General features: G+C 36.2%; 1 protein-coding gene across 10 annotated transcripts in view; it reads right to left on the bottom strand.

Annotated features, from left to right (window-relative positions):
- Positions 1 to 24,867, bottom strand: part of AHI1 (Abelson helper integration site 1) — a 208,127-nt gene that overhangs the window by 176,516 nt on the left and 6,744 nt on the right. For 9 of the 10 annotated variants that reach the window (XR_008422886.1, XR_008422887.1, XM_053904459.1 and 6 more), the window contains 7 exons: positions 23,268 to 23,335; positions 21,399 to 21,523; positions 14,067 to 14,707; positions 13,550 to 13,597; positions 11,141 to 11,322; positions 1,742 to 1,961; positions 391 to 583 (listed from right to left, as the gene is read on the bottom strand). Coding sequence is in view for 8 of the 10 variants with exons in the window: in XM_053904459.1 (XP_053760434.1) it covers positions 391 to 583; positions 1,742 to 1,961; positions 11,141 to 11,322; positions 13,550 to 13,597; positions 14,067 to 14,707; positions 21,399 to 21,523; positions 23,268 to 23,277 (1,419 nt within the window). In the remaining 2 variants the exon portion in view is untranslated. The remainder of the gene's footprint in view (positions 1 to 390; positions 584 to 1,741; positions 1,962 to 11,140; positions 11,323 to 13,549; positions 13,598 to 14,066; positions 14,708 to 21,398; positions 21,524 to 23,267; positions 23,336 to 24,867) is intronic. The other variant, XM_053904462.1, reaches the window with a different exon arrangement.

Raw genomic sequence — 24,867 nt, 5'->3', positions numbered from 1 at the left:
CCTCTTTATTGCCCTTGATAGTGTATAAACTCTTAGAGAGTCCGATATGGTTAAATGAGTTTACATTTTATAAAACGGATTAAGAAAGAGGACTATATAGATACAGATTACATTCATCACCTCAGTTTACAGTCATGGTGTTGCTGTAAGAATTAAATAATAGAGTGAATCAAATGGCTAATTACTTGCACTAGTAAATGCTCAGGAAACTTGCTACTACTTGAATTTCTCACTTGTTATCTCCATAGCATATTACAAACACTAAATCCTGGGGATTCAATCCTCACACTACTTTGTTGCATTATTAAACTACTAAAAACAACAGCTTATATTTATGCAATTAAAATATTAATAACCAAACATAGTTTAAATCACTCTATTCAATCATACCTCAAAAAACAAGATGACTTTAGGGCTCTCATCAGAATCTCGAAGCAAACAGGGGAAGTTTTCATGAAATATAATTTGTTCTTCCCATTCTGGAAGTCTTGATTTTAACTGTTTGAAATCAAATGGCTGGGTCATAATAGGAAGAATGTAATCCACATTCTCTTTTTCACAGTAAGATGAAACAGGCCGTTCACTGTTCAAAAACAGATACGTCCAATAACACAATTAAGATTATTTTGAGAAGAGAAAAAATATAGTGCTTGAGGTAAAGAAATAACAAATAGTCGTGATATATGATGAAAAATTATTTTGGTTGTCCACTGAGAAAATTACAAATTTTATGAGACTTACAAGTGGTAGTATCCTACTATCATCTTGTATTTATATGCTATTGATTGGTTTCAGTGAATCATTTTATTACAGAAATATAAAGCAAGAGTTCAGCATACAGAGCTACAATAAAGTAACTCCTTTAGAATCTTAAATGAGTCTATGATAAAATAGTACACTACATTTAAATAAGAAAATGAGTACAACAGGATTGCAAACCTTTTGAGGTATGTCATATTTTTTTTGTATGCCCTAAGACAAGTGAATAAGTGACTTTTTTGATAATCTTCATGTTTCTCATCCCTGTCATTTTTCAAACCAAATGACTTTTTTTGAATTCTAGTATAATCATTTATTTTACTGTGCTTTTCATTTGTAAGCTTCAAGCAGGTATGAACTATAGAAGTAATATTAGAAAAAAGATCAAATTCAAGATTCATTTCCCTCATATGAGGCCCAGGTAACATACTAACTTCAAAAGAAAAACATGAAGTTAGACAATTAAAGCACTTATAGTGCAACATGCAATGATTTACACTGCAAGTTACATGCCATAAATTAGTCATGAAGTTTGGGAGAAGCTCTCTCAACTCCCCTCGACTTAAAATCAATCCCTGGGGGCACCTGGCTGGCTCAGTCAGTTGGGCATCTGACTTTGACTCAGGTCATGATCTTGCAGTTTGTGATTTCGAGCCCCACACTGGGCTCTGTGCTGACACCCCAGAGCCTGGAGCCCACTTTGGATTCTGTGTGTGTGTGTGTCTCTCTCTCTGCCCCTCCCCGGCTCACGCTCTGTCTCCCAAAAATAAATGTTACAAAAATTTTTTAAAAATAATCACTGAATTAACATATGTTCTCCATTTCTTCTATAAAACATACTGATCAGTATCAATGGTTGATGAACACCGACAACTAGTAAACTCTTCTCTAATGCAAATCTTTATCTCTAATGATAGAAAATAGGACTTCTACTGCAGACAGTTTCAAACTCAAGGGTTGGCTGTGCAATTAAAAACATTACCTATCATCTTTCTTGACATATTGACCAGTATGCTCATCAATCACATGAATTTTTACCATTGGGTGAGAAATCATAAAATCAGATTTAAGTCGATCAGTTCGGTGAATGTAAACTCCCAGGACAAGATCATCATCAAGCAAACATTTGGGATAGACAGGACTATCTCGGCTTGTAACTTCATGAACACCATCACCACCTGTGTCTTCTTTATCATCTGAAACTACATACATGAAAGAAAATCTACATTATAATTAATTGTTCCCATAACAATATAGCAACAATATAGCAACCTAATCTTTACAATCCATGATTATTTGTCTTTGTAACAAAGTAACTTCAAAGGAAAATAAAGAAAAAGCCAGACAATAGCAGATTACACTCTAAGATAAAATATTATGTTTACGAATGCATTAAAATAGGGTGAGGAATCTTTCTTTTTTTTTCCCTAACAAGAACCAAGAACACAAAAAGAAAATAATGAGAACTAAAGGCAAAAAAGTGATTTTATTTAGGCATTTTCTAAGTAGAATATGTATCACTCAATTAATTTATAACTGTAATTTCTTCTTCTGGGTAGGAGGTAGCAGGTCAATGCTTCTGGCATCAGCAACTTGAAAAAGTCAAATGAATTACAAAAACCTTATTTTTAAAAGCATCAGAACAGTACAGAGACAATGTATAGCACATGGACTAAAATTCCAGAGAAGGAGAATCATTCAGTGATAAGCTGATGGACTGACAGCTCTTTTAGTCTCTGGGGACATTTGTTGATTCAGGGTGTACACTGAGGATCAGGGTTTAGCCCCGCAAAAGGTCACCACTGGGAGAAAGAGTAGCAGTAAACTTTTAGCGGTTGATGGGGCTATAGCCATCATACTGGAGATTTGAAGAGCCTCAAACACATGGCTAATTTTTCCCTGCAAAACTGAACTGACAGACTGAAGAGGTAGCGAAATCTCCCCAGTCTTGTGGTACTAGGAAACAATGACCCACCAGAGGAAGAGGCCTGAAACAAAACAGGCAAAATAAAGCCCTAGAGGGAATGGTCATTTTCCACCTATAGCCACTTTTCACCTGGGGTCACTTACCAATTCTGGGTGCAGCTAGAGGTTGAGAATCCAGGCATGGCCCCTGGAAGAAGGCCCCGACTGGGGGCACAGAGAAGCCAGCAGAAATTCTGGTATTCACGTGGGGCCGGAGTAACAAAACTGAAGACTTGAGGGGCCTCACATGGCCAGTCTCCCCCTCAAGGTATCTGCTAAATTTTGAAGCTGCATGGGGTGGAAGGCTAAAGGACTAGGCTGAAAACCTCAGAAGGGCAAAACTGAATCTCCCACAGTCTTTCAGGCTGAGGAGATAAATATTTGTCAGATTCTCAGTTCAAAACTCCTGGAAGGCCACATCCGAGGAATGGGGCAAATCAAAAATACAGTCTACCAAAACTAAAACCCAGTGTTGACCTAGCTCAATTTCTGATGGATTAAAATCAGTTTTCAACCCTATCTGCCTAAGACAGTAAAGAGGAAACTCTAATAGGAGATAAAATCAGCTGGAGCCTCTAGTATTCCACACACAATATCCAGCATATAATAAAAAGTTACTAGACATAAAAGAGGCAAGACTATATAACCAACAACCAAGAGAAAAGACAGAAAACAGAAGCTGATCCACAGATGATCCAGACTGGAGTTAGCACACAAAAGCTTCAAATAACTATGATTAATATGCTCAAGAAAATAAAGGGAAAGATGGGTTAAAATGGAAACTTCCTGGGGCACCTGGGTGGCTCAGTTGGTTAAGTGTCCTATTTCAGCTCAGGTCACAATCTCATGGTTCCTGAGTTCTAGCCCCACGTAAGGCTCTGTGCTGACAGCTCAGAGCCTGGAGCCTGTTTTGGATTCTGTGTCTCCCTCTCTCTCTGTCCCTCCCCTTCTCATGCTCTGTCTCTCTCTCCCTCTCTCAAAAATAAATAAGCATTAAAAACATTTTTAAAAAACGGAAACTTTCTACAGAGAACTGGAATGCGTTAAGAAAACCAACAGGCATTCTGGTGCTGAAAAATAAAGCATCTGAAATTAAGAACTGGATATATAGATGTGTTTAACAGCATACTGGATACAAAGAAAGACATGATTAGTGAAACAGAAGAAAGAGCTATATCAATATTCAAACTGGAGCATAATGGAAAAAATTTAAAAAGAATATGGGGAAAAACATAAGAAACATGTAGATACACTTATATTTATATATATAAATTTATAGTCTAGAAAAAGAGGAGGGAATAGTGAAGAAGCTATATTCTAAAAAATTCTGACCAAGAATTTTCCACAATTGTTAAGTAATATCTACCAGTAAACTCTAAGCAGGGTGAATTCCAACAAACCCATATTTAAGTATAATGTGATAAAACACTCAAATCAAATAGAAAAAGAAAATCTATAGCTGAGTCAGAGGGGAAAAAAAAGTAATAATCCCACTAATGGGATGTAAATAAGACTGCTGCTGGAAACAGAAATGATGGAAGTCAGAAGACAACTGCATGATTTCTTTAAAGTGTTAAAAAAAAAACCCAAAAACCTGCAACCTAAAATTCTATACTAGCAAATAGGCTTCAAAGATGAAGGTAAAGTGGGGTGCCTGGGTGGCTCAGTCAGTTAGGCATTGGACTCTTCACCTCGGCTCAGGTCATGATCTCATGGTTTGTGAGTTCGAGCCCTGCACTGGACTCTGTGCTGATCGCACAGAGCCGGCTTGAGATTGTCTCTCCTTCTCTCTCTGCCCCTTATCTACTTGCACATGCTCTCTTTCTCTCACTCACTCAAAATAAATAAACTTAAAAAAAAATGAAGGTAAAGTAAAGGAATTTTAACACAATAAAATTTGAGGGGATTAGGAGGCCTGTACTAAGGGAAATACTAAACTGAACTCCTCAAGCAGATGAAAAATGGAAAAATGGAGATTAAAGAAAAAGTAAATTTGGGGGTGAATATAAAGATCAGCAGTACAAAATGGTCAATATATTAGCTGTGAAGTTTAAAATACATGCAGAACTAAAATGCATGATAAGAAACCTATGAGGCAGGAGAGAGAGATGCAGAAAAAAAACACGTGGCAAAATTAGGATGGAATTAAATTATTCTAATCTAGCAGTATTGGGGGAGCATATTTTGTTAGGGAATTAATTTGTATTAGACTATAATAAGAATAAATTTCATGTTCTTGAGGGTAACAAACTGTAAAAGAATATAGAATTAACAAGTTAATATAAGAAGAAAAATTTTTCTAATTTTTTTTTTATGTTTACTTGTTTTTGAGAGAGAGACAGAGCATGAGCAGGGGATGGGCAGAGAGAGAGGGTGACACAGAATCTGAAGCAGGCTTCAGGCTCTAAGCTGTCAGCACAGAGTCTGACACAGGGCTCGAATCCACGAACCATGAGATCATGACCTGAGCCAAAACTGGACACTTAACCAACTGAGCCACCCAGGCGCCCCTAGAAGAAAATTTTTAAAATAACTTGAACAATTCAAAAGAAGACAAGGAGGAAAAGGAACATAAAACAGGTATATCATACAAGAAGCAAACAATGAAATAATAAATATAAAGACACAGAAAGATTGTAAACAAGGGGCTTTTTGTTTTTTTTTTAATTGCCTTCACTTTTATTGAAGGTCTGTTCCCAAGATGCTCACAGGCTGGGGGCTGTAACCCCACATGTTCTGGGGTGGGGGAAGAAAAGAAGTGAAGGCAAAAAGGAAATGAAGAGACACTATGGCCCAAGCAAAGGGGGGGGGGTGCAAAGTAGGCACAGGTGGGACACCTAGGAGGTGGCATGGAGGAGAAGTAGAGTAATGGCAAGCTCTATCTAGACCTGGGGACCATGGGCCAAGCATAGGTCTGAAGGCTACCCCTCCCTCACCAAGTTGGCACCACCTGGCCGTGTATTGTGGGTAATGATGGAGAAATGATGATGGGCAAAATTGTATGATGTAAACTCAAACACAAGTAGATTTTGAGGGAAAAAAATTATTAGAGATAAAAAAAGATACTGTATAATGATTGCTCTTATAGACTGAATGGTTCTGTCCCCACAAGATTCATATGTTGAAATCCTAACTTCCAATGTGACAGTACTAAGAGTTGGAGTGTTTGGAAGGTGATTAGGTCATGAGCATGGAGCCCTCATGGATGGGATTAGTGCCCTTATGAAAGTCTACAACCAGGAAGTGGGTCCTCACCAGACACCAAATTTGTGGGTGCCTTGATCTTGAACTTCCCAGCCTCCAGAAATGTGCAAATAACTTCATTGTTTAAGCCATCCAGTCTATGATATTTCGTTACAGCAGCCTCAACGATTAAGACAACGTGCAAGTATCAATCTGACAGGAAGATACAATGACACTAAACATGCATAAATTCAATAACATAATTTCAAAAAATATAAAGAAAAAAACAGAAATAAAAAGAAAAAGAAAAACCCAAAATTACAGTGTGAATTTTAACACTTAACAAATGATAGAATAAGCAGGACAAAAAAAATCAGGAAAATGAGCTGGACACAATAAGCCCAATCTAACTGACATACATAGAACACTGCGCCCCATGGCATCAGAATTCACACTCTTTTCAAGTGCACATGGAATATCTATCAAATTGACTATAAGCTGGTCATAAAGAAAGCCTCAATAAGTTCAAAAGATTGAAATCACTCACAGTTTGTCCTCTGAAAACAATGGCAGATAGAAACGAAAACAAGATAACTAGAAGATAACCTGCTGCCTGAGACTTAGACAATATACTTCTAAAATTGGCGATCGAAAGAGAAATTAAAAAGGAAATCAGAAAATGTCTTTATTGAATGATAATGAAGATACATCAAAAATTTGTGGGATACAACTAAAGTAATACTTCGATGAAAAGTTAAGGTCTTAAATACACATAAAGACTGAAATCTTATTAAAATCTATCTTACAAAGCTAGAAATAAACAGCAAATAAAAGCAGAATGAAAAAACTAATATAAATAAAATAATCAAAATAGTACACAAATGTACGACAGATAAAATTCAAAGCTAAAGGGTGATTCTTTGAAAATCCTGAGACTTATTAAGATATCACGAGAAAATGAATTACCAAGATCAAGGGACACCCTTTCAGACACTGTAGACATAGAAAATTTGAAAATTTGGATTAAATAGACAAAATTCTCAAGAAATACAGTCTCTCAAACCTGCCAGAAGAAATAGAAAATATGAAGAGTGATATTTATTAAAGAAACTACATCAGATGTAAAATTCTTCCCACAAAGAAACCTTGACCAAAAAGACTTCATTAGTAAATTCTCCAAACATTTATGGAAGGAAAAACACCAATTAATACAAATATTTCTAGAGAAGTGAAAAAGATGAAACATTTCCCAACTATTTTTGAGATCACCAAAACCTTGGTATCAAAAACTCTCAGTATTTCAAGAAAGGAAAAGTACAAACCATTCTCTCTCAGGACCCCAGATACAAAAATCCTAAACAAAGTATCAGTTATTCGAATCCAGTAACAGATTAAAAAGTAGAGAAAGAGGACCTCTTCCAGGAACACATAGATGACTTAATATTCAAATAACAATTAATCACATTAATAGAAAAAAATGGTGAAAATTTATATGATCAAGTTGAGAGATACAGAAAAAGCACCTGATAAAATTCAGTATCTATTCATGATTTAAAATTTTTTTAAATGTTTATTTATTTTTGAGACAGACAGAGACAGAGCATGAACCGGGGAGGGTCAGAGAGAGAGGGAGACACAGAATCCAAAACAGGCTCCAGGCTCTGAGCTGTCAGCAGAGCCCAATGCGGGGCTCGAACTCACGGACCGCGAGATCATGACCTGAGCCGAAGTTGGACGCTTAACCAACTGAGCCACCCAAGCGCCCCTATCTATTCATGATTTTAAAAAACTATTAGCCAATTAGAATAGAAGATAACTCATAAACTTGATACAGGGTATTTACAAAAAAACCTACAGCAAACACCACACTCAGTGGTGAATTAATTAACGGAAGCTTTTCCCCAAGGCTGATAAACAAGAAAAGGGTACCTGGTATTTTCACTTACTATTTAACACTATAATGGAAGTCCTAGCCAGCATATCAAGGCAAGAAAAAGGAGTAAGATACAAGGACTAAAAAAAGTGCAACGAAATAATCATTATTAACAGAAGATATTGACTGTGTATGTAGAAAATTCAAAATAAGCTATGGATACAGTTGTAGAAGTAATTAAATTAATTTAGCAGAAACACTGGATACAATGCTAATTTTTAAAAAATCAATTCTATTTCTATCTACATAGATTTAGAAGCATGTATACATGCACACACACACACACACACACACACAACCAGCAGCAAACAAACAGAAAAAATTTAAAAAACAATGTCATTTATGACAGCATTAAGAAACATCAAATACCTAGGAATAAATCTAAAGACAGACTCTCCCGAAACTTACAATATTACCAAGATAAACTGGAGATGTAAATAAATGGAGGGGCATACCAATTTCATAAGTGGCAAGAATTAATACTTGGTAAAGATGTCAAATCGATCTAGAAAGTTGTTAAACTATAAATATCTTTCAATTCTGGATCAAAATAATGGTGGGTGTGGGGGAAAAAAGAGGGAGGATTGAGAAGCTGCTTCTAAAATTCATCCGGATTCAAAGGGCCAAGAATAGCCCAGGTAATGCTGAAGAAGAAAAAACTACTGGAGTAATTACACAACTAAACAGCAAGATCTATCATAAAGGTACGGTAATTAAGTCATAGTTGTATTGGTACAAACAGTCTAATGTAACAGAATGGAAACTGATCCATTCACATAGTCATGTTATTGATGATAAAGGTGACACTGCAATACAGGGGGAAAAAATGCTCTCTTCCATAAATGGTACTAGGTCAATTATACACTCACGGGAAAAAAACGGGTCTTAACCACTACCTCTCACCGTACACAAGAATAAATTAATTCCAGATGAACCGTAGAGCTAAATGCGAAAAGCAAACAAAAAACTTTCAGAAAATAATGTATACAAAAACATCTTCAGGACTTGGGAAATATTTCTCAAATCTCAGAAAGCACTTGCCATCAAAGGAACAAAGTGGATAAATAGGGCTATATCAAATTTTCAAATTCTGCTTTTCAAAAAATACCGGTAATAGAAGAGTAAAAGTCAGAGTGGGAAGATAGCTGCACTATGCACGTGTGTATGTACGTACGTGTTCCTATCTGAGAAAAGACTGTCATCTAGCTATATGAAATATTCTCACATTAGAGAAGGCAGACAATTCCATTTCTTAAAAAACACACATAGAAGACTTCAACAAATTCACAAATAAAGAAATCCAAGTAGACAATAAACATGAAGAAGTTGTTCAACTTCACTAGTTACAAAAGTTTAAAGTAAAAATGAAATATCACTATATATTAAGAATGCCTACAATTTTAAAATACTGACACTATGTTAGTGAAGATGTGAAGCACTGGGAGCTCTCAAATATTGCTAGTATCATCAATACTAAACCAGCTCTGGAAAATGGCAAATATTTATTAAAATGAAAAATATACACAATCTATGACACAGTGACTCTCTCCTAAGATGGCCAAGAAAAATGTGTATCTATGCTCCCCAGACAGAAGATATGACTAGAATATTATAGCTTTATCTGTACTCACCTAAAACTAGAAACAACTCAAATGTCCATCAGTACAACAGGTAAATTACTGTGGTACATTCACCCAGTGGATACATATACGGTGCAAAAGCAGAACTGATAATGAAGAAGCTCCACTACGGGCAACAACAGTATAAATCTCACAAAAATAATTTTGAGTGAAAGAAGCCAGACATAAAGAGCATGGTATTTCTGATTCTATTTAAAGTAGAAAAATTGACAAAAATAAACTGTGTTACATGTCAAGATGATGTGTACTCCTGAAGGGCAATGAACGGGAAGGGTATTTAAGGGATTTCTGGGTGCTAATGATGTTGTTTCTTGATTTGGATGATGATTTTATAGGCACATTCAGTTGGTGAAAATTCACTAAGTAGTGTCCCCGACACCTGCACACTTTTCTATATGTATACCACACTGCAACAAACATTTTAAAAATGTAGTAACGGGAACCACAAAGCATCATCAATTGCATATCCAATGAATAACTACCATAAATTCTAAAGTTGCCTATTCTGGAGGGCACTTGGGTGGCTCAGTAGGTTGAGCATACAACTTGGGCTCAGATCTTCATGATCTCACAGTTCTTGAGAGGGAGCCCAACGTTGGGCTCCCTGCTGTCAGTGCAGAGCCCACTTCAGATCCCCTGTCCCCTCTCTGTTCCCCTGCTCTCTCTCTCTCTCTAAAATAAACATTAAATTTTTTAAAAATTGCCTATTTTGGTCCCATTTTTTGGCCAATAAAATGGAAATTGAAAAGGAAAAAAAAAACAAGAGGTAGGAAAAAGGCAGTAACAAGTAAAGAAAAATAAGAGGAAAGAAATGAGTAAAGAGAAAAATAGAAAGTAAGTGGGGGGAAAGGAAAAGTGGGAAGAAAGAACAGAAGCTGAATTAGGCTGAGGACATGGGAAGACAACAATGTTTGACGGAGGGATACAGCCTTAACATCTGAAATGTTTACTGGCTGTGACCATTTATAGCTCTTAATAACTACGAGTCTTAATTATTTAGGGGTTCTAAAACTCAATGGTATAAAGAAGAAATCTTCTGTGCCACAAAAGTGAACTACAAAGTTAATGTCATTCTAGGGTTCAATTAAATTAAGAATTAGAGGGGACTCAAGTAATATTAACTCATCACAGAGACCCACAGTTACAAATAAATCAATGTTTTAATATAGATGAACCCAAGAACAAGTGCCAAATACAGTTACCTCTTGAACAATGCCAGGGTTGGGGTGCCAACCTCTTGTGCAGTTGCAAACCTGTGTTTAACCTCTGACCCCCCAAAACTTTACTAATGGCCTATTGGTGACCAGAAGCCTTAATGATAACATAAATAGTCGATTAACACGTATTTCACATGTTGCACATATTTGGCAAGAATATATATACTCTTATTACAATAAAGACAGAGAAAAGAAAATGTTACAAGGAAATCACAAGGAAAAGAAAATACATTTACAGTACTGTACTTATCGAAAAAAATCTGTTTAAATGAGCCTGCACAGTTCAAACCCATGTTGTTCAAGGGTCGACTATATGTTATATTGGATTTTTTTCAATTATAGTCTTTGGAACCAGATATTCTTTAGTTTTAAGGACTCAAAGTTTTAGAATCAAATTCTTTTTATCAAGGCACACATTTTTTCACTTAATTTGGATAACAAACCTGATCTGGCCTTCTTTTTCTTTTTTTTTGGTTTGGATTTTGTGTTCTCTTGCATGCTGTCTTCTCCATTTTCTTCCATTGAGCTTATTTTACCATCTTGATGAGAATCTGAAGTAACTGTTCTAACTGGAGATTTCTTCTTTTGTTCACCTTCAACTGTGTCATCAGAGATGGTTAATGTACTGCAAATACAACCCAAGTACAAGCTGTTACAAATGCATTCTTCACTTTCTTCTTAATGGTGCAGCAAAGTGAACAATGAACAGAGTCAAGGATAATCCTAAAATCAGTATTATTTCCTGCTAAGGGGATACATGTATTTTATTATGCGCTAAAATGGTGAACTGTCAAATTAGGTATCAATGGGTAATATTTCATATTTGGTAATGAGTTACATACCCATGAGCCAAATTAAACTTAAGCTGTAAACTCCCAGAAAAAAAATGAATTTGTATGCTTATGAGCAATAGATCTTTCTTTTTTTTTTTAATTTTTAAAATGTTTATTTTTGAGAAGGAGAGACAAAGTATGAGTAGTGGAGGGGCAGAGAGAGAGGGAGACACAGAATCCGAAGCAGGATCCAGGCTCCGAGCTGTCAGCACAGAGCCCGACAAGGGGCTCTGTTTTTCCACTGACTGTTGAAAGGATCCTCACCCTGTTGCCAAGTAAACGACTAATGAAGGAATTTTTAAATTATTTAAAAACAAAAAAAAAATGTTTTAAGTTTGTTCTGCTTTCAAGAGGCTTCAAATACCCAACTTTTGACTTCTAGGTAATGATTAATTGCTTGTGTTTTCCAGTGGCTGGTGTGCCACTACATTTTCAGAAGGCTATTATTAAAATGAATAATTTTAAAGTTCTGCATCACATGAACTAATAAATGGTAAGGGGTAGCAGCCTAAAAGCATACTGAGTTGTGGAGAAAAACCAGCCTATTAAAGTTTGTAATTTATCAAGTAAAAAATCTGCATCTAAGTAATAAAAAACTGACTGCAATATATATAGTCATATTTTTAAAAAACACGTTGAGAAATAAAAAGATTAGGAAAATATTTCAAAACTGCCTATCACTCCAGAAGGCCATGCCATTTTATCACATCACCAAATACATGTATTTTTATTTAAAGAGAGCTATCTTTTGCATGCCAGTCATGTAACCCATGGTTTTATTTAAAATTCATGAACTAATATTTAATAGTGAGTATGGCTTACCAGTTCATAACAGACATGGTAGTTGTAAGAAAGGTTTGTGGTATACTGTGGCAGGTAGGCTCTAAGTTGGCTCTCGATCCTCACCTCTTGCCATTAGTATCTTTGTCTAATCCCCTTCCCTTGACTGTGGGCTGAATCTAGTGACCCACTTCTAATAGACGAAATAGGACAAAAGTAATAGATGTCACTTCCACACCATAATCAGGTTTCACAAAGACTATGACTTCTCTCCATCTCCCTTTCCAAATAGCTCATATGGAGAGGTCCATGTGGCAAGGAACTGATATCTCTGGCCAAAAGTCAGTCAGGACCTGAGACCTGCCAAGCACCACACGAGTAAACTTAAAAACGGATATCGCAAGCCTTCCAACAACGATGTCACCTGGCACATGTTCCCCCAGCCAAGCGTTAAGATGAGTGCAGCCCCAGCTGACGTCCTAATTGTGGCCTATGAGAGACCCTGAGTCAGAGGCACCCAGTCAAGCCAGGCTCAGGTTCTTGATCCAAAGAAACTTGAGACAGTAAGTGCTGTTTTGCTAACTTCTAGAGTAGCTTTTTCTTTTAATTTTTTAAATGTTTATCCTTGGGAGAGAGAGAGAGCACACACAAGCATGAGCGGGGGAGGGGCAGAGAGAAAGAGAGAGAGAGAGAGAGAGAGAGAGAGAGAGAGAGAGAGAATCCAAAGCAGGCTCCAGGCTCTGAGCTGTCAACACAGAGCCCAAAGCGGGGCTTAAACTAATGAGCCATGAGATCATGACCTGAGCCTAAGTCGAACGCTTAACCGACTGAGCCACCCAGGAGCCCCTAGAGTAGCTTTTTAATGTAGCAACAGATAACCAATACATATAGTAACGTGTTCATGTAGCAAATCTATTTGCCTTCCCTTTGTTACCACTGGTTGTCTAGCTTTTGGTAAGAGGGGAATTATGTTTAGGTGAGGACACTAAGGCAAACTGTCCCTGAATGCCAGGGAATAATCAAATATAGAATGTTCTCACCTCAAGTTGATTATGTAAATGTGGATTATAGAAAATGAAGGTAATTAGTTAAAAGACATTTTTTATCTTGTCTTCCCCAAAGAGAGACATAAGAATACAAGTATGATCACAGAAACTCACACTGTACATGCAAACACATATGTGTAAGTATCATATATAGGAAAAAAAACTAGAATACAAAATTTCTTATAATGATTACCTCTGGATGGCTGGATTACTTTTAGCTTCTTCTTTATGTCGGTATGCTCTACAATAAGCAAATGTTACTTGTATGATAACGAAAAAACCACTACATTCATATATCTGAACAGGCATTCATAACTCAAAAATGAGGGAGAAGTTGGGTTTCTGTTATTAAATAAGCTGATATAGATAAGTAGTTAAGGGTCAGAGACTGCAGAACAAGACTGGTAAGGTTTTGGCTAAACTTCCTACTGGTTCTGTGACTTCACCCTTTCAAGTTTCCTCATCTGGAAAACAGGATGATAGTATTACTATTCCTCATAGGGTTGTCACAAGGAATAAATGAGTTAATTCTTATAAAGCACTGAGCATATACTAAGGTGCTATGGAAAGCATAACTGTTATTATTGTACTGGCAACGGGTTCACATGAAAGGTTAAGAATTTCCTTAGTATAACTGCAGATATTACTCAAAAGCTGAGAACACTAGTGCTTTTTAAAGAGGACCTTTCATATTTATCAATGCAAAGTACCTTGACTCAGCTTTAGATGAGATTGGAACTTTCTTCTTTTTCTTTACTTTTTTTTCACTGTTCAATTTGCCATCATGCAATGAGGTATCTTTTTTCTCACTGTTCAATTTGCCATCATGTAATGTAGTATCTTTTTTCTCACTGTTCAATTTGCCATCATGCAGTGAAGTATCTGAAGGAAAGTAAGTCAGCTGCTCTTTGAGTTTCTTTCTTATTTTCTTCTTAATCTCCTTTGCCATTTCTTCAGCTACTTGAAGTTGGTATGCTTGCATCAGCTCTTCTTCCTCATCTAAATTCTTATTTTCTCTTTCTTCACCTGCCTTCTCGCTTTTCTGACGAGCAACACCTGGCTGTGACCTGGTTTGTGCTTTCCGATGCACAGAATCCACCTTCTTCCTGGGAGTTGCCGGTTCCATTCCTTGTGCAGTCACCTGGAGTGCTGTTTTTACCTTTTTACTCGCCTTTCCTTGCTTGTCTTCCTCTGCACTGACATCATCTGGATTTTCAGGGGCTGACTGGAGATTCCGCAGTTTGTTTTTAGGGACTGGCATGATCTTCTCTGAGTTATTAGTGTTACTGGCACTTACATCATCACTTTTAGTTTCTTTACTTTTCTGAAGATTGCTTCTAACAGCGTCAAGCTGGGAAAAGAAGACACAATAACAAAGTTTCAGCCGACCACAGTTCAGTTATGTAAAGAGAAAGCACAATGATCGTTGTTCAATGTGTAATCTTGGGAAAGTTATTTCATTTTTCACTTGGACACACTGATACCATTCTAGACCATCTCATTAGCACTATCCTAGTTTATTCTCTCAGCATTCAATTAGTAATTTCTGAGAGTAACTTCAGATAAATGAGGTAATTAACAGGGAGAAAAAGTAGTTAATGACTTTTCAGAAGTGAATAAATTGCTCAAACCTCAAATGTTTTTTTTCTCTTTGGCAGAATGATGCATACTTTAATTATAAAGTATTTGAGAAATTGCTAAAAGAGGCACAGAGTTAAAGCAATTCAGATTCCCCCTACAGAAAACACAGGTCATTTATCTTGCTTCATAATTACATTCTAAAGTCAGAAGTCTATAGCTCTAGCATCACCCTACAACTGATTCAAATACATCACTGAAAATCCTGCTAAATATTAAATATTATCAAGTTAAATCAAATGACAGACTAAATACATGCCTATATATCTTTCTAATTAAAATTACTTAAAATAAGAGATATTTTTACTAGAAAAGGGCTAGAAATCAAAAAGAAATGTTACTAGTAATAGAATAAATATTCTGAGAAATTTCCCAAGGATAAAAAATAGAAAGGATTAGATCTTTGAGGAAATTAGCAGACAAAAACCACAACCCGCAGGAAAAGACTTCTCCGTGGAAGGGTGATTCTGGAGAAGCCACATAAGCCCTGAATCAAGTAACATCAGCAGAAGGAGGGGATTAAACCTGAGGATGACCAACTGAGGAGCTGGGAAGGGCAGCTCTGTCCCCCACCTCCATTTGTGTTAGATGGTGACTTTCACCCAGAGGACAAGCAGGTGAACAGAGAGAGGGACATGCAGCATGCTTCAGGTAGGTACAATTGTCACCATACATACATGGAATCTTACAGTATATAGCTTTTTGTGACTGGTTTCCTTCACTCAGCATAAAGCTTTGCAATTCATTCATGTTGTTGCATTTGTAGTAGTTTATTCCTTTAACTGCTCAGCAGTATTTCACTGCATGGATCTATACTATATTTTGTTTCTCTATATACTAATTAATGAACATTTGAGTTATTTCCAGTTTTGCACTGTTACATGTTTTTTGTTTCTCTTGTATAAGCACCCAAGAATTACTGTGCTATATAGAGTAAGTAGATGTTTAACTTTTTTTTTTTTTAATGTTTATTTTTGAGGGGGGAGGGGCAGAGAGAAAGGGAGACACAGAATTCGAAGCAGTCTCCAGGCTCTGACAAGCACAGAGCCCTACTCGGGGCTTGATCTCATGAACCGTGAGATTATGACCTGATCCAAAGTCAGATGCTTAACCAACTGAGCCACCCAGCCACCCCTAGATGTTTAACTTCTTAAATAACTTGCCAAACTGCTTCCCAAAGTGGCTGTAACATTTTGCAGTTTCAAATGCATAAGAGTTCCATTTCCATAATGGCCTTATCAGCATTTACTGTTGTCAATTTTTGTTTTTTAGCTATTTAAATATGTGTGTAATGGAATTTCAGTATTGTTTTACATTTTAAGTTTTTTGTTTGTTTGTTTGTTTTTTGACAGAGAGTGCGCAAGCAGGGGAGGGGCAAGGAGAGAGGGAAAGAGAGAATCCCAAGCAGGCTCTGCACTGTCAGCAGAGTACCCTATCATTACTGTTTTAAATTGTATTTCCCTAATTAGCAATGGTATTGAAAATCTTTACACGTGATCTCTTCTTTGATTAAGTGTTAAAATTTTTTTGCCCATTTTCATTGGGTTATTTTCAAATCATTGAGTTCTAAGAGTTTTGAAATGTTCTACACATAATTTATCAGTATGTTGAAAATACTTTTCTCCATCTATAGCATATGTTTTCATTTTCTTAGCAATGTCTTGAATTTTCACAAACCCGATTCATATTTTTTTCTTTTATGTTCATGCTTTTGTATGCTGAGAAAATCTATTCATAACTCAAGGTTACAATGGTTTTATCCTGTTTCTTCTATAACATATGTAATTTTAGCTCTTATGCTTAGGTCTTTGCTCCACTTCTATTTAATTTCTGAACATGATATGATCATAGTTTATAACACTGTATATGGAGATATGTTCCAGCACCAGTTTTTGAAAAGGTTATCTTTCTCACTCCTTGGCAATTCTGGCACACCTTGGCAATTTTGTCAAGAATCAATTAACCATACACATATGGGTCTACTTCTAGACTCTATACTGTTGCACTGAATCATATGTCTATCTTTATGACAATAACAGGTTGTCTTGGTTACTATAGCTTTACAATGAGCTTTGAATCAGGCAGTCAAATTCTTTCAACTTTGTTCTTCTTTTTAAAAATCGTTTTTAGCTATTCTAAGTCCACTGCTTAAATTTACAAGTAAATTTTAAAATTAGTTTTTCAATTCTTAAAAAAAAAAAAAAAACACCTACTCGCATTTTGATAAAATTGAATTGAATCAATAAATCAACTTTCAGAGAGTGGATAATAATATTCTGTCAGTTATTATTTGACAACAATGATTCTTCTGATGCATGAACATGAGTATCTATTTGACCTTTGTTTTTAGCAGTTTGGGGGTTATCAGGATATAACACGCCTTGTACAGTTTTTGATAAATTTATTTTAGTATTTATTTTTGAGAGACAGAGAGAGTGTGAGTAGGAGAGGGGCAGAGAGAGAGGGAGACACAGAACTGGAAGCAGGCTCCAGGCTCTGGGCTGTCAGCACAGAGCCTGACGTGGGGCTCGAACCCATGAACTGTCAGATCATGATCTGAGCTGAAGTCAGATGCTTAACCAAGCCACTCAGGTGCCCCAACTTTGACCTTATATTCTGATAAACCCACTTAATAGTTCTAGTTAGTAGCACTTTTTGTAGGTTTTTGTCACCTGTAAACAGAGACACTTTTACTCCCTTTTCAATCTTTATGCCATCTTTTAAAATAGCATTATTGCACTGGTCAGGGTCACCAGAACAATCATGAATACTCATGGTGACATAAGCTCAAACAGGGTAAAAGCCTTCAATGTTTTACTTTTAAGTATGATGTCAGCTATAGGTTTTTATAGATTCCCCTTATCAAGTTAAGGAAATTCTCTATTCTTTTTGTTTAAGAGTTAACAGAACGGGTGATGAATTCCGTCAAATCCTTTTACTGCATTTATACAATCATATTGTTTTTTATTTAATCTTTTAATGTGATGAATTATACTGACTGATTTTTCTAATACTGAGTTAATGATGTATTCTTGAGACAAACTTTATCTGGTCATGGGGTATTATCCTTTCCATATAACTTAAGATTGGTTTCCTAATATTTTATGGAGTATGTCTGCTCTATGTTCAAAAGGGATACTGGTATAGTTTTCTTGTAATGTCTTTGTGTATCAGGATAATTAATGATAGCCTGCCCAAAGAGTAGAGAAACAGTTGCTCATTTTGTATAGTCTGTAACAGTGTGTACAGAATCATTATTACTTCTCCTCAAATGTTTGGTAAAATTTACCAATGTGGACACCTGAGAAAAGTAGGTAGTTTTCTTTATGGGCAGGTTTTTAACCACAGATTTCATTTTTTAAAGGTGTTCAATATACAAGTTATCTATGCCTCTTTGAGTCAGCTTTGGTAGTCTGTGTCCTTGAAGTAATTTATGCATTTCATCTAAACTGCTAAATTTATTGTCATAAAATTATTTGAAATATTATGTTATTCTTTTCAGGTCTGTAACATCTACAGTGAATACCCTCTTATAGTCCTAATTGGTAACTTGTGTCTTCCCTTTTTCTTAATCGATCTGGTTAGAGGCCATGCAGTCAGACACTCAACTGACTGAGCCACCCAGGCGTCCCTGCAAATTTTTATTTTTAAACTTTATGTCATTGTTTTTGATCTGTCAATGTTGTAAGTCAAATGCCTGTCATTTAAAACATCTATTTTAGAGTCTACTTTTAAAAATAGGAAGTTTAGAGTCGCCTGGGTGGCTCAGTTGGTTGAGCATCTGGCTCTTGATTTCTGCTCAGGTCATGATCCCAGGGTCATGGGATTGAGTCCCACATCAGGCTCCATGCTCAGCATGGAGCCTGCTTAAGATTCTCTCTCACCCTCTGCCTCTCTCTCCTGTTCACGCTCACACACATGCTCTCCCTCTCTCTCTGGAATAAAAAATTTTAAAAATTAAATGTCCAGGAACGTTTATTTGTAGGACCAATAGTTCTATATGTCCTCACTACTTATTTCTTTCATTTTAAGTGTTTTAGCCACTTCTTCTCATGGAAGAATGCTTCAAATTTATCTTCCACATCACTAACTACATTTTTCATTGGTACCAATTCTACTATTTTGGGCTTAAGATATAGTTAAAAAAAAAAAACAACTAAAGAAAGAACATGGGAGGTGGTGGTTTTAAATCTCACTTATTCTACTTTTGGTTATATGGCCCTGGCAAACCACTTTACACCTTTGTTGAGTGGTTTTTCTGTTCAGATGTCCATAAAATCTGTCATGTCTATAAAATCTCTCACGTGCAAAGTAAGAGCCTCAATACCTATGTTCCATGATTAACATGAGAATCAGAAACAGCATTTGGAAAATTCTCATCACAGGGCCTAATAGACTGCTGAAAAATAAGGTGAATCTGCCATTATTACAAATTATTACAGCGTTTTCCTTGCTTCATTTTCTTATTTCAGCCAGCTTCCCTTCCCATGTCATCCTGCTCTGTACATGAGACTCCTTGTTTTTGTTGTGAAGAGGTCCCATCTCTTCGCACCTTAGTGAAAGAGATCCTACTGGGTTGTGGTTAGGAGAGGAGGTTCCACAGCCAGACTGTTAAGACTGTGAATTCTGTCTGGTTCTACCACTAACTGTGCAAATTTAGGCAAATTATTCAACCTCTATGATCTAGTTTCCTCATTTACAAATGGAGGTAAACCACATAATTTTGTTGTTTGTATTAAAAATGAGTGGATATGCATAAAATGTTTAGAAGTGCTTGAAAGATAGAAAAGCACTGCTATCTAGTAAATAGAAGCAGTTATTCTTCCTCTACTCCTAAAATAAATCATTTCAAAAACATTTTGTTTCCCTCTAAGTCCTCCAGGAATATCCCCCCTTCTTTTGAGCTGAACAATCTCTTCCTGAGTATTTTTTCCTAGTATACTCATCTCTGAAAAAAAAAAAAAAGAGAGAGAGAGAGATTTTAAATGGCCTCCTATGAACTAAAAGAGGCTGGGTAGGTCATGTTTAGTCACCTCACACTTGTGTGTTCCCAATATCTAAACTGGACCATAGGTAAATGGATGTACCTTCTGCCCATTTTCTGGCTGTCCACTTAAATGAGCATTCCAGGCCTAAACAGCATTTGGTTCATACTCACAAAGCCCAGTTCTAATAGTGAGAGAAAATATGAGGTTTCACTTTGACTAAGTCCATAAAAATATCCTCAGTTGTTTCCAGGGTTCTTTCTGCTTTTTTTGAGTACATACCAACTTGCTCAAGGAAAGGGCATATCCCAATAAGCAATGTTCCATCCTCCACATGCCTCTGTTCCCTACCAAACTACATACTGGTACCACCAGAAGAAGCACGTTCTATCTAAGGGCAGCATCCACTACGGGAGACCTAACCTGCCCCATTCTGTCAGTAGTTCTAAACTGATGTGCAGTACTACGCAGGTGTACTATGAACCCCGTATGTGTGTGCAGCTGATTCTGGCCAATGTCAGTACTTACTTTTGCTTCACTTGAGAATATATACTATTACACTGATAACTGCCAAAGAGAATATTAGAATGAAGAGAGCACATGACAAAATTCAGAATAGGGCAAAATTTGCTACAAAATACAGGTTATATATATAACTTCTAAAACTCCTGCCAAAGAAACACTATATACCAATTTACCAGAACATGCATGAAGTTATTTGTGTGTGTGTGTGTGTGTGTGTGTGTGCACGTGCGCGTGCACAAAACAGATTATGGTCAAAGGAGTAAAAGGTGGGAGTGAAGTAGCTAGACAGGTTTAAAGAGTGACTATTACATTAATTGTGGATACTATTACAGACACTTTATAATACCCTGGAATCAGGTTGCAGTCATTTGTTGATTTGTTTAGTACTATTTGAGTTCTGCATTTTTAATCTCTTCAAACGTACTGCCAAAAAAATTCTGTCATTTGAAAGTGCACCTCAAGTACAAAAGGATAATTACGGTCTTAAGGTTCCACTGATTCCTCTTGCTTCTGCTGGGTAGAATCAAATTATCTAGACTGGGTAAGTCTAGATAAGCCACTGAATAGCTGAAGTAAGATAATTACTCCCTAAGTCCTTCACAATGCTGGGTTAAAAATCTTCATTTTCTTTAAAAATGTGTAATATGTGTGGGCACCTGATTTGCCCAATCTCTCATCACTCTGTCTACGTTATTCTCATAGGACAGCACTCAAGACTGAACTCAGTACCCCAAGAGTGATGTGGATTTTACTGTAAACTTTATTTTACCACACGTTATTGACCATGACATAGCTTTACTGTTTTTAATTTCCAAAGTTTCTCAGAGTTTTATTATGAGAGCCATAATTTCATGCAGAATATAAGTCATCATTACCAAATAACTGATTACTCACTACAATTTTTTCTCCAGATATGCCAGTTTTTTTCTTCAGTTTTTTTCGTTCATGTATAACATCATGGTGGGTCTTAAGCAATTCCTCAAAGCGAACTCTGGTTTTCAGTTTGGCTTCACTCTCCACTACAAATGATAAAGACTCATCATTTTCTGAACAATATTACTATAGCACATATCTGCATTATTATTATGTTAAAGAACACAGTCTTTAGACAACTGCTTGAGTTCTTTAGCTACCTTAGAAGAAGTGACCAGTCCTTTCTTCTTAAAAAACTTTTCTTTTGGCTATGGTGTCACCACACTCACCTGTATCCCTGTCACCTGTTACTCCCTCTAAAAGTTTCCTTTACTCAGTTAACTTTCTATTTATGATGCACAGTAACACCTACCACTGTTAGTTATGTGGTCTTAACCAAGTTACTTAACTCTAAACTTCATCTTCATTTTCTGTAAAATCAGAATAATCCTATGTCAAAGATCATTTATCTGAAAATGGTTAACACTTGCCTAGTCAATAATTCGACAAACACTAAAAGTTGCAAGTTGTTTCTTCCTTTAAAACGTAAGTCCGATCATGTTACTCCCTTGCTTTAGGACTCTGTGTGCGAGTTCCCCACTTCACGCAGGACACAGTAAGTTCGCGTGCCCTCCAGGGTTCTCACTTCTTGGCTTGTCAACCTCGATAGCTTCAAATCAAGAGAAACAGCCCCTTAGATCCCTATGTTCTCACCATACTGCCCTTCTCATTCCTCCGCCAGAATAAGCGCCTTCCCTTGTGAAGCTGCTTCCACCTGGTGCAAGCTTCCTCTAACTTCTCAGCTACTTGGTGCAGCTGCCTGTTTAAATGTCCCCTCTAAAGAAGAACATTTCCTGATGACCTCATCTAAATTTCACTGTTCCTCACAGAACGGACTGTTCTTTTCCTTCACAGCACTTAATCCAGCTTGAAATTGTATAATTATTTGTATATCTAAACACGTAAATGTATTGTCTCTTTCTTACTATAATATGCAACTTTTTTTATACTTATTTATTTTGAGAGAAAGAGAGGGAGAGCACATGTGAGCTGAGGAGGGGTAGAGAGAGAGGGAGAGAGAGAATCCCAAGCAGGCTCTGCATGGTCAGCAGAGCCCAATGCTGTGCCCGACACTGGTCCCAATGTTGGTCCCAACTCAGGGTTCAATCTCATGAACTGTGAGATCATGACCTGAGCTGAAATCAAGAGTCGGATACTTAACCGACTGAGTCACCCAGGGGCCCCTAAACTACGTAGTTTTTAACTACTGTCCCTAGTACTAGCATGAGATCTAGCACAGAGTAATCAATAAATATGTTTTAATGCTGAATAAATGCTGAATGAATGAATGATCACCCCAGAGCAGGTATTCGCAAATTACGGCTTGCAGGTAGGTCCCCTATTTTTATACATAAAGTTTTATTGAAACACAGCTGGCCACTCTGTCAAGAATTCTTATGGATGCTTTCATGCTTCAGTGGCAGAGGTGAGTAGCTATAGCAGAGAATAAACCTAAAATATTTACTAGCTTGTCCTTTAGGAAAAAGTTTGCTGATACTCTCTCTAGAGTAAAATGCCCATTTTAATGACAATAAATAAAAACCAACCATATGTTGTAATGATTATCTACCTTGTCCAGTGGAGTCCCAAAATGCCATCCATTGAATACATACTAACCTTAAAACGTATTAACATTAGATAGAAATTGAAAACCAAACTATATCTAAATATAATATTGGTTAATGACATTGACTTTATTCATTAATTGGTTAAAGAATCGCTTTAAATAATCCCAACTTATAAATAAATAAATAACATGTATTGCATATATAAATTTCATAAAAGTCTTACCAGTGGGCATATCTCAGCTATATGGAGAGCACCAGGTTGTAACGGAAAGCCCTGACTCGATAAGCATCCTGTCAAAACAACGAGAATTTACTTGTAATACGGAATTTGCAAATAAAAATTACAAAACATTCTTCATACAAGATTATGTCATGATTTATCTACTATCTCATAAGATTTATACCAATAAAGCTAAGTTCTCTTCTCTTACTTTAATCTTATGCAAATGACTTAAATACATTCAAATCAGTTTAGGGTCTGAAAAAAGGTAAAGAAAACTAGATCGTATTTGGGTAAAATATTTATATGTTTGAAACAAAAAATTTAAAAAGAATCTTGAAAGCAGTAAATATATACTTTGTATATTAATGCACTTTTAGTAAAAGTGTTGTAAGTAAAAAATATGCTTTTCAATGTACTTTTAAGAAGCCAAACTCCACCCCAGAATGGACTTTCCCAAGAGCACACACTATTATATTGGTAAAGTATGACTGTGGGTACCATATTAACAGAAAATGAATTTAAACCTTTTTGTACCCGCCACTGAAAATGTTGCAACAATAGAGAAGGTTAAGCACAAGCATTCATATCATTCTCCTCAAATAAAAACCTGGGTGTGTATTATTACATATCAAAACCAGGGATAAACTCAGTATACATATTCCTGCATTTCCAAAGATGGAGGTATGTGTCCAAAACATATTAATTTCCACCTTACAGCACAATATTCACACATTTTTAAGAATAAAGTGGAAGACTGTTAAAGGAAAAAAAAAGAGAGAAAAATATAATTTGAATTGGCTCAGCAATTATTGGTTGAGGCTCCAGATCCCTGGGGATCCATGTTCATGTTCCTCTAATATTAAGGGTATTCTGGACAGAAAAGTCTGAGAAGAAACGCTAAAAAGGAAACAATGACTACACACATACACCTAATTATGCAGTTTAAATATAACAACTATCTGGTACACAGACAAAATAGATGTCACTAAATCCACACAGTAAAGACTCTTACACTTTACTGATGGGAGCCCGAATGTACTCTTTCTAGTAGATACAGATCTAATAAGTTTGGTCATCCACTTTCCAATCTACCCTAAGTTAGAAAAAAGAGAAGACGCAAAGGCAAGTGCATCAGTAACTGAAACATAAACCAAATAAGAACCTAATATTTATATATTCCCTGGTCATTCAATACGTAGGAAAACAGCTGAACTATATATATGACTTTGAGTCATTAAGAAAAGGCTTACTTATATTCAGCTTAATCTGTTTTCCCTTAAAAAATTTATGGTATTTTAGACATTTCAGAAAGATAAAATAAAAACGACTGAAGAGGCAGAACAAAGAGTAAAGGATGATTCTCGTGCTTCTGCAAGTAGAATAATTAGGCTAGTAGTATTATTAACTGGAATACAGTACAAGCATAACGGAGAACTTTAAAACCCAAGTCTTGGGATTAGTCTTACAAACAATTAATTGTGACCTTAGGTGTTTGTTTCCTCATCTGTAAAATCAATCTAAAGGTGCACATTCAAAAGGTAGTTGTAAGGGTTAGATGATTTAGAACAATGCCTTAAAAAAAAGCACTAATAAACATCTG

The sequence above is a fragment of the Panthera pardus genome, unplaced genomic scaffold, assembly GCF_024362965.1.
Source record: "Panthera pardus isolate Hobbes unplaced genomic scaffold, ASM2436296v1 HiC_scaffold_17, whole genome shotgun sequence".
NCBI lineage: Eukaryota > Metazoa > Chordata > Mammalia > Carnivora > Felidae > Panthera > Panthera pardus.
The sequence above is the reverse complement of the archived record's forward strand: the minus strand, read 5'-3'. Positions and strand labels throughout refer to the sequence as shown.